This window comes from Nicrophorus vespilloides, unplaced genomic scaffold (assembly GCF_001412225.1).
Source record: "Nicrophorus vespilloides isolate i.1.1-1 unplaced genomic scaffold, Nicve_v1.0, whole genome shotgun sequence".
In the NCBI taxonomy this organism is placed as follows: Eukaryota; Metazoa; Arthropoda; class Insecta; order Coleoptera; family Silphidae; genus Nicrophorus; species Nicrophorus vespilloides.
The window spans coordinates 22,113-34,708 of NW_017095570.1; the positions used below are offsets into that span (position 1 = coordinate 22,113).

The 12,596-nt window shown below is 42.9% G+C and overlaps 1 protein-coding gene across 2 annotated transcripts in view; it reads right to left on the reverse strand.

Moving 5' to 3' along the window:
* LOC108556983 (Nance-Horan syndrome protein) overlaps positions 1 to 12,596 on the reverse strand; it is a 49,246-nt gene that overhangs the window by 3,329 nt on the left and 33,321 nt on the right. The window contains exons 2-5 of one of the 2 annotated variants that reach the window (XM_017913356.1): positions 4,904 to 5,178; positions 3,495 to 3,697; positions 3,013 to 3,231; positions 645 to 2,857 (exon numbers count right to left, since the gene is read on the reverse strand). In XM_017913356.1, coding sequence (XP_017768845.1) covers positions 645 to 2,857; positions 3,013 to 3,231; positions 3,495 to 3,697; positions 4,904 to 5,178 — 2,910 coding nt within the window. Of the gene's footprint in view, positions 1 to 473; positions 2,858 to 3,012; positions 3,232 to 3,494; positions 3,698 to 4,903; positions 5,179 to 12,596 lie in introns of both variants that reach the window. The other variant, XM_017913348.1, reaches the window with a different exon arrangement.

Here is a 12,596-nt window from a genome sequence, read left to right on the forward strand (position 1 = left end):
TTAAAGCCATAGAGAAGGGATGATGGTTGTGAGGGTGAAGAAAATGACGATGATTGAGGAGGAAAAAAATGTCCCATTACCAGCAAACATTGTGCACAAAAGTGGGCGATGACACGTTTCATCGATTTTCGCGTAAAGTTACCAGATCTCAGTGTCAGCGGTGGAAATGGATAAAACGCGAGCGCGATGCTCTGAACTGTCCGCAGGAATGATCACCCTGCTCGGCGGGGAGAGGATGTATTCCTGCGCAGGATCCTGTAGGAACGAGTGGCACCGTTTCTCGCACAGCTTCGGAGAAACTGTCGCAGGGTAATTGATTCGCTCGCGCCACAGTTCAGCCGCGAACTCTTTCTCGATCTGATCCTCGATGTCCAACAGTTTGGACTCGAAGGTTTTAATGATTAAGGGGGCTTGCGCCATCCGGTAACTTTCGCTGCGCTTGATTTTGTTGCATAACTGCTTGTTGATCTTACCTTCATCGGGTGCGGCGACGGATGAGACGCCGCGCGGTTCTTGCATGTGGACGTATGCGCCGCGCGCGCTGTTATTTGGCTTTGGGGACATCGGTCTTGGACATACTATGGTGGAAGGAGGCATGCGAACTATTTCTGACGTTCCAGACGATGCTTTAATTACCACTTTACCTAATTGTGGCGACAGAGGCCTGCTTTCGTCAACCATCGGAGGCGCTCCACTGCGGTGACCTTTAGAGTCCGGCACCGGACGTATGGTCTTCGGGGTGCGATGGCCCAGAAGTGGGCTTTGCACCGGAGGAGACGGCTTCACGCAAGGGCCGGGCTCGAAGGTGGTGTGAGCGCCCTTCCGCCTCTTCAGGCTATCCGAGCTGTACACCACTTTTCCTTCGGCGTTCAGAGTGACGCGCGCTCCTTTCCTTTTCCTCTCCAGCGAGTCCGCGGATGAAGAGCTCTGCAGATTGTTTTCCGGATCGTTGCAAGGAAGTTCATTGAGCGAGATGTATTCCGTTTCCCTGATTTTTCCCGACAGCACCGTCTTCAAGTTGCGATTCACTACATCATTGGCGTAGATGACCTTCTCGTTGTTATTCTTCACATCGGCAATAGTCACGTAATCACCAGCGTCCACTTGATCCGCGTTCTTAACAGGAGACTTGCTTTCCCTCCTCGAACCCAAATTGCTGAAGTTCAATTTCAATTTTCCGAACATATTGTTGAGAGGAAGGAGCGTTGCTTTGATGATCGGTTGCAGCTGGACGGGAGACTTCTCCTTGATCGTCACCGAACCACCGCTCGGCGATGGAGCTCTGTATTGAGCAGATTTCTTCACTTCCGTCACCTGTGTCTCGATCGTGGCGTAACCAGTTTGCGGGTTCACGTTGATCAGCTGCACCGTCAAATTATTGTTATTATTCTCGCAAGGCTTTATCGGGAGGTTCAATTTCGTCTTCGTGTCGTTCTTTGACCCGAGGCAATCCAAATTGTTGTTCATCAGCGTCACGTCTTGGCTCTTGACGCTCTCGTCGTCGCTCTGCGAAGGCGTGATCACGCACATGGAAGGGATACGGCTCGAGTTGATGGTGGTCTTTACGCGGATCCTTTCTATCCGATCCGCGCCCTCCATGTCAGAAGATTCGGAAAATTCGAATTCCGATCCGCTACGCATACCATTCGGACTGCTGATTGACTCTATGGGGGAACTGGATGTGTTGTGTCCGCTGTCCGGAGAGACGTCTCCGTTTGTTTGCTTATGGATTACAGCCACGACCGTTGCCTTGTTGTTATTGTTGGCAGGGCTACGCTTCACGGTGCCGGTCTTGTCGCTACTGTAATCTCTTTCCAGAGAGCTTTCGGGCGAATTATCTTTGCCGGATAGTTTGGAGAGGGAGCTCTTGCGCTCCGGAACGGCCGGACCTATGATCAAAGACCTACTGCTCTCGGACGCCCTGAGCGTCGTGCATACTGTGCCGGCCGAGCTGGTCGTTGTTGAAGTCGAGCCTTTCCCGAAGAGCTCGTATTCGTTCTCCGCGCTTAATACGGTATTGTTCGAGCTGGAATTCGAGAAAGCCGTCGTGGAATGCAATGGGGTGGCGGGAGAGTCCTCCTCCTTCAGCGTCTTAAGGCCGCTGTCCATATGGAATGATGTATAGTAGCCTTCGGTGTCGCAGGAGTAGACCGAGCTGGTCTCGCCGTCCTCGTGAAGGTCGTGTATGATGTCCGGCGTTAAAGTGCCCTCGCTGGTAGAAGTGGAGGTGTTGTTGAACCTCCTTCTACTGCACACGGAGCTCGGAGCGTGCTGGCTGAGAGAGTTATTGGAGGTTGTCGCGGAGGGTGTGGATTTAGGTTGCGTGGTCGCCGTCGTGATCTCTGACCCGATAGACGCTCTTCCGCTTTCCGAGCTGGCACTCCAGTTTCCGCTGGACGAGTGTGGCTCGTCTTTGTTCTCGCCCGACCTCCTCAACCGTCTCTGGGCTGAGCTGTCCCGCAGACGCACGGACGCGATATTCATTGCGGCCGTTAAAGGCGTATTTATTGGTATGTTAATGCTGGACTTTTCCGACGAAGAACACGAAGGCTTTCTCTCATGCAGCGTTTTCCTCTCCTTATCGACGCTTCGCTTCCTTCGCACCGTCACAGTCTCGTATATATTAACATCTTCCAAATCATTACTGCTCTTGTTGCCTCCATCGTTAGACTTCGAACCACTACTACCAATCATCTTCAGGCGATTCTTGCCCCATTCCTTGATGCTATTGAAATGAGACTTCTTGCATTCCGGCGATTCTTTCTTGCTACTCCGCAGCAGATCGCTGCTTTTTGATCGCGACACGATCACTGCCTGTTCCTGTTCTTCAGCTGGAGCAGCAGAAGTCTGCTCCTCCCTGTTGATTAATGATCAGCAATTAGTATTCAAAAGAAAAGAAAAACAAAAAAATAAGGAAACATGCGTGTTATGGGTGTATTTATTTATTTTTTTTGGTTTGAATGTAGTTTGGGAGTATTCATGCAGAGGATGTTCGAGCCACGTTGCACTTACCCTCCGGTGATCAACGCATCCCTGATTTCCTTCTGGTCCGTTCCCGCCAACGTATTACGCCTCCTGTTGCGCGGCTTCCGATTTCTCGTCCTTCTCCGTATCGTGCTGCCATCTTCGTTATCCTTTTCCAAATCCCCGTGAAGCAGAGACCTCCTCTGCCCGGACATCCGGTCGAAACTCTTTCCAGTTATATCCACAGCCACTATTTCAGCAGGGAATCTAAATTTCAAACAAAATAAATATCAGTTACCTAACAATTCAAAGAAAAGCAAATATTTATATTAATAATAAAAAGCTTGAACTTTCAAGATAATTAAAATTCCAATGACTGTACATATTCATTAAACTATTTCAAAAAATATTACTTTATACTTTCACTATACTTGTATATGTCCAAGTATCCAGTGTTCGAGTCACGGATGTGAGATATTATGCTCTGTTGAGTAATAACTTTAGAGGACAAAAAAAAAGGTAGGACTTACTTTAAAGCTACGACTTGTAGTTGCTCTTCGGGCGAGGGGAGCTTGTGATCGATGGCCTCGTCATCAGAGACCATCGTCCCATCAGTCAGGTCACCATCCAGAACGGTGGTAGTGGATAACATCCTGGGACCGTCCGCAGCGACGGTCACGTCTCCAAGGGCTTCGGTGGAGGTCCATCTTCTTAGATCCTCGATCACAGCTGGCTGCGAAACAAAAAGCGGATATGCATCGTCAGCAAAAGCCGGAAACTTTAGAGGATTTCCTGCCCGCAGGGCCACTTGCTTATTGTTCGAAAATGTATGTTCCCCACGGGACCAATCCTCGTTACCTCACGTGCTTCGACAATAGCGGCCAATATCACCCTCACGGAATCTTCGATCACGTAATTGTGCGAGCCAATTAAATAATGCGGGGCGATTCGTTAAAGCGTAAACAGGAAACTTGTCGCGCTATGCATTGTATTCGTATTTTCGGAAATAAACTTTATGCGCGCACGGACATTTCAAGGAGCGGATTCGAGTTACCGCACGTTGCATCCAAGAGGCTTTCCCTTCTTTCTTTTTTGTTTGTATTCTTTTCTTTACCGAGGCGAGGCATTCGATGATCTTCTCGCACACCTACCTCCAGGTCGTTGGTAGGTAGTACCACCCGCCGCGTACCTGCAAGTCAGCCACGCAACAACAATGGCCGTTGCTCAATAATATAATAATGTATGTAAATCGTTGCCGAATCGTAATGGTACATGAAGAAGAACACGAAAAAAAAAACGTGCACCATAATAATGGAAATTGGGTCAAGCCTGGATTTCTTCGGGACGATTTTTTTTTGTGTGTGCATATTTCTGAGGGCATCCTCGGGTCGATATGAATTGCAGACCCCCTCCTTCTGTATGTATCGTGTTATGTTGCTCCGCAATTGTGAGTCACGCCGAGGACCTTTTCGCTTTAACTTTAATAACGTAAGCGAGGAATATAAATATAAATAGGAAATAAACGGCGAGAGCAGCAGAAGTCCTCTTGTTTATTATATCGAGTCATCTAAAACGCTGCCGTCGCGGAATTGAATCTACTTAGAACGTAGTTTGCTTGCGATTACTCGGAACGACACACGAGAGGTCAAAACATCGCTCGCCAATTCTCAGGTTTAGAAATTAGCGCAATGCCTTTAACCCGAGCTAGAACTGTTTAACGTTTTTATTAAAACGATAGTTCACCGGGTCATGTACGACTGTAATTCGTATAATTAAAAGCACATGTGTCGGGAGGTTGTTTTGTACTTTTTCTTGTGTGTCTTCATATTCTACTCTTTCACTTCCTTGTGAACATCTATTATGAGGATGACAACAAAAAACGGGAAAGAATACAACAGATGAAAAAAGGGGGATACGGTTCTGGGAAGTTGCAGCTCACCATCCTGGTTTCGATGTCGATGTCGACTCGGTTCCGGATCTTCCTCCGTTTGGCGCCCAGCACCGGCGTGCACATGAAGAACCTCGATGAACGATGACCGTCACGACGCCACCTGTCCATCTGCCTCATCAGGTGAATCGGCGTCTTCGCCGCCGCCTCGTAAAGCGCCCGCACGGCGTCGGGACGCGTTGACGGCGCGAAGAGATTCGTGTCGTAGTCATGCTTCGCTGCGAAATGATCCTTCAGCAGTGCGAAACTTGCTATGTCACTTTCGGCTGCAAACAAAGAGAAAACATCAAAATTACAAACGAAATTAATACAAAAGGAATTGTACAGTGCGCGCGTCATAATTGCAGAACCTCCGGGCAAACGCGCAAATTGCCGTAATTAATGAAATGATTCTTTCCTTTCTTTTTTCTTTTTTTTGGTTTACGTTATCGCAATTACACGTTTTCGAAATGGGAATCAATTATTTGTACGTGTACGAACATTGATGGATTCCTTGCGTTGTTTCCAAGTCACGCGTTTTACTTCAATTACAAAAATCATCACTTTGGGGCCTCACATAAATACAGATCACGATAAACATTTTAACATACTTTCTTTAAACTCGTGACACATATTTATGCAGCAACTTACTAATTAAATATTCATATAATTGAAAGATGTTAAAAATAGAATTAAAATACGAACAAAGTATGCATTAATTGTTATTTGAAATATATTGATTATCGAAATAGATTGATTTCGATGAAGTGTCATGGGTTTGAGATGAAGATGATAATTAGGAAAAGAAGATATACGAAATACAATGCGTGAAGTGTTTGAGAGGATTACGGTTGAAAGCTCGTCGACTTGTAACGTATTGGTCAAGTCATTGGATTAAAATTAACATTTGAATCGGATCTCTTGTTACAACTTCTCGGATGCAACGGAAGAGTGAACCGGAGGACCCACGGTTTAAGTATAGAACACTAAATTTAGTCGCATCCGAGTGATAAATGTGCGTTCGAGGCTAATTTATGAAACTTGGCAATGAAGTCTTAATAGACCTCGGTCAAACTAAACGAGTGAAACACGGGCAACGATAAAACTAAATATAGTAGACACACACTCCGTGTGTATCGATCCAACAACGTTCATAATTAATTTCCGAATCGATTTTTTTTTTGTGGCAAGTCTGGATCGATTCCGGGAAGTGAAAAGAGACGTAGATGGAAATGGAAACAATGGTGAATGTTCACGTGTTTCGGGAAAACGTGAGCATGTAAATAGCGGTTCCCGTTGTGGAGAACGTGAGCGTCTGGAGCTGTTGCGCAATTAGCGCAAAGACCTGCCGAAGAGGCGGAGAAGGATTTTGCATGAAGGGAATAAAGCGAGCGAGCGGTGTAATGAAGGAGTCCTCTGTGGCGAGCGGCTCTTTCATGCACGGATTTCTGCATTTCCCGATGGCCACGGCTCGACCACACACAGGGCCCACCGAGCCACCCAAACGCAACGAGCGACCAAGAGAAGTCAGCCTTCAAACCTCACCCATGCCATAAGTCTAATCATATAGGCAACGGAGCGCGAGTCTCGCAAAACAAAAAGAAACTCCCGCAAATCGATGGTCGTTTTAATAATAACCAACGGCTTTATAGCGAGGAGGGTCGCGTTCGCTAAAGACACCAACAAATCATTTCCCACGATCGAGTTGTAAATTATCCGGAGGAAAATAAAAACTTAGGTAATCGCGCACCACCTACAAAGCTTTTTGCTTCTATCGAGGTTACTTTTATTTGCCCTTCCCGAAGAACTCTTTTATGCAGGCCATAATTTATTGTAAACATTTACTGCTCTGCGCCCACTATACATTCCTTTTGTGTGGAATCCATCAACTCGTTTCGTCAAACTTGATAATACGCCAAAGTGTCGACGTTTTCAGAGGAAATTCGCTCCGTAATGAAGGCGTAACGCACGTGTAAATTATTTACTAATTACGGAACATTTATCATTCGGCTCGGTATTTCTTCCTCGCATTTGCATCACAAATGCAGACGACTTCCTGCTGTGCATTTCAATCTCATATGTTCTCCGTACCTACGACTAAATACTACAACAACGGGTTGTGTCTTCGGTTTTCCGTTCATTATATTAACTGGATACATCATTTACCAAAGATACCGTTTTCCATTGTCTTTTCCCAGGCCTTTATCTATCGTGTAATATTCAGTTTAGAAATTTATCTCAGTCGAAAAGTTACAACAAAAAAAATATAGTTGCATAGTTTGTGAGTTAGCGAATTTTCTATGTAATAAACTAACCGAATTTATTACGAAAGTTTTAGATAAACGTTTCGCTTGGTTTCAGAGAGGTTTTAAAAGAATCTTTGTTATGTGGTTTTAAACTTAAAGAACCTTGAAAATTGAATAGAAAAATAGTTTTGTGATGTTATATGTAAAAAGTGTGTCCCTCACGGTTGGATGATTTATCTTATGTTGATGGCGACTCGTCCGTTCCATCGCGGTGCGTTCCCAAAGCAATCAATTACGCCAACTTTACTCTGTTGAATCCGAAGAATCCCAAATTAAATTGATGCTGTATCAGTGAGCACGATTTGTTTGCGCTCGCCCTGTGTCTCTACGCCGCACAGTATGCGCCCCGTCTGTAATGATTGGTCTTTATGAAGGATTGTTATGACCTGATGATGATTCGGTCATTTCTCATCGTAAACGTAATTCCAATATGTGAGTGTCCCCCGTCGTGGGCGGCCAAAGAGGAGGAGAAAAAAGATAATGTCCACGATACGAGGCCATGAAAACAAGCCATCCTCAACGCAACCCGAGATGCATCTTAAGATTCCTTCGGCGAACGATCCGTGACTACTTTTCAGAAACAATATTGAAACACGAGCAAAGAACGCGCGCTCTCTCTCTCTCGCTCTTTCTTATTTATAGCAGTAAATTTCCTCGACTCTAGACTCCTGAGGATCCCGAAAAACTCGGGAGGAACGACGCGATTAATCATCCAGAACAAAGTGTATTCAGAACTAACTATCAATTTAAATCATAACGGACGTGGCGCGTTGTTGAGGAAGAGAAGAGAAGGTGACTTAGATCTTTAACACGCGGAGACCGCGGCCTTTGATGGTCGGGGGAAAAACGAAGGAGACGAACGGTGGAGTTTCAATCGGGGAATCATAATATTTAGACTGGATTAACTGACAGTAGCGATGCTAATAAATCGATGGTCGTAAGCGAGAACCGTTCCACTGCAGACATTTATTTATAGTTGAGAGGACCTCAGCCATTCCTTCCTCGCCTTCGACTTGATGTTTGCAACGAGTAAATGCAACAGTCATTCTCAATAAAGCAAATAGATTCTTACTTACAAATAGGTTCTCTTATTTATACCTTTTTTTTATGAAAATCTATACAACACTTTGAAAATAACTTTTAAAGCATTAAACAAAGCGAGTTGAGAAAAGTAACAATTTTTCAATTGAATTTGGAAACTAACACAGTTTACTTTTGTATCCTGAAAAAACATATATAAAGAATGATAATATCATAAACAAACAATAATACAAACGTTACAAACTTCAGTAATAAAATATTAAAACGGGCATTGTTCGACAATTACTCTAAGGACCACCAAAACGGTGTAGTAAAGATAGAAAATGTGAATAAACTAATATGTAAATAAAAATTAAGGTGCGTTTTGTATAGAGAATATTTCCAAATGAAGTTATTCTGAAAATTTTAACAAGAGGAATATATAGAGCAAATCATCGAAATTGCAACTAAATTTTCAATATAATTTAGTTGAACATTATTGCACAGCTGAAGTATTTGCAAATTGCAACTGGTAGTTGATTTAAAATGTTAACAAATCCCCGTGGTACAACTGCATACCTGAAGGAGGAGATTTGAACTTTCGTTATAAATTGCGGTGTCCGATTACGGGCGGCGGAATTGATTACGCAAAATTCAGCTGAAATTGCGGGTGCAAAAGCAAAATAAATTGGCATTTGATCTGCGCAATGCTGAGTACGTTCGTATGTTTGCGTGTAATACGAGTCTTTTATCTGGTGTGGCATAAAGAGAAATGGGTGTTTGCGAATTGCGCTGAACGCGAGAGGACGATGATGATGGTGATGACCTTCCAGAGGCTTCGGCTAATGGCATACAACCACTCGATTACGAAACCGACGGTGGTGTAATAGTATTGTTCGGTTGTGGCCGTTTATACATATTTAGTGTTTTTTTTTGCGCGCAACAGCGAAAAATTCCGCCGGGGCGCATCGGCCTTTCCAAGAACACCCAACGAGATGGCAATAACTAAAGAACAGGCCATTCTACTATTGTCCTGTCTGTTACGCCGACAAGTAGATACGGCCATATTAGGCAGTCCACGGCGTTAACGCTTTCCGATGATGGAGGAAGGTCGTAGACCCAGAGACGGACGCGTGCCCCGAGTCCGTACATACATACATACACACAATATACACACCAACTGCACACGCATACTGCAAGCAAAGAGGAGGAGGAGGACATTCCCGAAAGCGATTGTGTAAAGGCAATTATTTATGGGCCATAACGATCTTCAGGAAACATTAAAGGAGAGAAAGCGACGCACGAAAAAACAAACGAAGAGCCAAGCTAGGAGAGCGAAACGAAGAGGAAGCAGCGTAAGTGAGCTCTTCGCCGCGCCGTCTCTTTTTTGGACTTATCTCGACGTTTATAAATAAAGGCGAGAAAAGGGATCTAATTTAGAAGCGGTTCCCATTAGGTTGCGCTCCTCACCAAAACCGAAACGCATCCATCTGCTGTATTAAGGAAGATAATCCGAACGATTGATACATCGTCATTCTACTTCTTCTTCATCATCTTCCTCTTCCTAGATTCGCGCCGCCTGCCGTCTTCGGAATCGTCGCGAAAAAAAATATAATAAAAATCCCGTTCACCCGGTTTTTCTTCGCAGCGATGGGAACCGAACCGGCTCTCAGAGAGAAGCTTCCTTTTCCGGAAAAAAATTGCTGGCATCGAGTCGATGATCTCTCTCCTTGCCCGTTCGATAAAAAAAAAAAACGATTCGCAGGACCTTTTTACAGTCAGAGGAGACAGCGCCAGAAGGAGGAAGACGACGGCGCGCAAGAATCGAAAAGAGAAGAGTCAGAAGGTTTCCTTATAATTAAATTTGCTAATCCTGGATGCATCTAATTATAGCGACGGTTAATTTTAGTTTTCTTTCCCTAGCTGCCTGCCATTCCACATGTCTCTTTCTACCTGTGTCTCGTCAACGTCTCAGGGGTTGAGCGAAGCACGAAAAGAAGAAGCTTGTCTTCTTCTGCTCAGCTCAGTCTTCTCGATCGATACAGCCAATTATATTAGCACCTGTCTAGTCGCACAAAATATGTGTGAGCAGAGGCTATAATAAAAGCCTTGAACTTGTGCCAGAGTGTGCATTGAACTTGTCTCCTGAGCACACGCACTCTCGCAACGTGTACGTACTCGAAGAGTACAGAAGAGAGACCAAGCGTCATCATCATCAGCGACAGCTGCCGTAGGTGTGGGCGTATTTCCGGTGCCCGAAAAATCTTCGAACCGCGAATTCCTTCAGAAGCTGCATTAGAAGGACGTCAACCACTTCCGCATATCCTCACGACTGTTGTAACCCGATGCGGAACCTCCGGTTCTTCTCTCTCTATCTTTCGTTTTCTTTTTGTCCTTCCTCATTCCGACTCGATTCATCAACTCGCGCCGCGAGAAAACAAGATAAACGGAATATTTATTGCTCGAAAACATTAGCTTAATGACCATTGATACACGAGTACTCCACTACATTTTTCTCTTTCTCTCTCTCGGCTTCTCTCAAGTGCTCTTGTACTGATTACAATTCCAATATAAATTATCTTCATTCTGGTACATCCTCTCTATTTAAAACCGCTCCCACAGTCCTCCACACCGCTTAGCTTACACATCCATATTCATACTATAATAATTTAAAGACATTTACAATAACGCATATTTCCTATTCAAAATCAAGATGTTACATTTTGCAATTTATCATTTTATAAAAAGTGTTGAAATTACAATCTTTCGATCAATCAAAATATTACAACATGTAGAAGTGAAGATTCAACTGTAATTGTAATAAAATGTATCCTCATTTCAATACACCTATTTTCTATATATATAAAACTTGTTATAACGAATTTTTCCTATTGACAATCATGATGTTACAAAACGTGATTTATCACTTCGTAAAAATACAAGTGTAGCAACGATTGATTTACAATCTTCATATCAATCAAGACTTATTACAACATGAGCCAACCAATAGATATGTCGAAATGAAGATTCAACTGTTCTTGCACTGATTGCAATTATCACTCTAACAATTAAATTTTACTTGAAAATCTAGAAATGAATAACTAAAATTGTAGTTATTAATATCATATTAAGGTTTATTACCAATATTGAAAATATTGAATTAACCTAGAAGATTTAAAGATTAAATTAAATTACATGTTATTAACTAGCTTCGTAATAACATGACAATACGAACTTAATTCATAGATTAAACAGAGATTAGTTCTTGAAAGAGGTACAGAAATCATTGGTTCACAATCTGAATATCAATTGGAACATGGACCAACTAAATGGAGATGTCGAAACGAATGAGAGAATGAACAAAAATAAAGAAGTAGTATTAAAGGAGAGAAAGGAATTAATGATAAATATTTTGTGCAACCGTTGAGGTTGTTTACCGTAATCCGCGGTGCGGTTTTATTAAATAACATAAAAATTCTTGTAATTTCATAACGGTGCCTGCCCGAGGAACAATCCCGCCACTGTGAAATTCGAAACCGAAAAAGGTATTATTTCGTTTTCTGGTTTTGCCGTACTTTATATATTGCACTTCGTGTACAATTGTATGTTTTTGGTTTTTTTTTTTGTTCGTTTCTTCTTCGTTTGGTTCTCGGATCGCGAGTAATTTAACAATTAGTATTCACGCGGCGCAGACACGTGCCCGCTTTTAAAGGCAGCTTTTGGTTCACATACTGAATTAATTACTGGGAAGGAAAACACGTTGCCCACTTTTCGAAAAACCCACGCAATTACATTTCCGATTCCAAATCGCGATAGGCAAATCCAATGCATTTCGACTTCATTTAGACTCCTCTGCCTTTTTATTTCACAGATTCAGTTAATTAAATAATGTACAGATCTTTAGTATTCAACTGAAAAAAATCCCATCTTCATTTGCTTTCATCCATTTATTACAAACTCTTTACTATTTTCACAAATTTAGTTCTTTTAATGCTGTATGATCTCTGGATTTCGTTCAAAAAGATGAGGTTTTTCATTTCAACTCTTCTGGTTTAAAACCGAAAAGATGGATCCTCTTCAAGTTTTCACTTATTTCATATGAACTTCGTGCTTGAACAAGACTTAGTAAGTAGTAAACAGAGGTGGTTTTGCAATAAGCACGATCGATACAAGCGACGCTATTAACATATCATTCGTTGCACGCTTTTATTCCAAGTTCAACCGCTCCAGTTTAATTATAGCGAGATTCAGAAGACATGAGAATAGCATTCTACCAGTATTTTTAAAGCACTTTGTTGGAAGCTGCCCGTGTTTGCAATAATATTTACATAACCTACACCAATTAAAATCCTTAATTGTCTAGAGAAAACAAACACCAT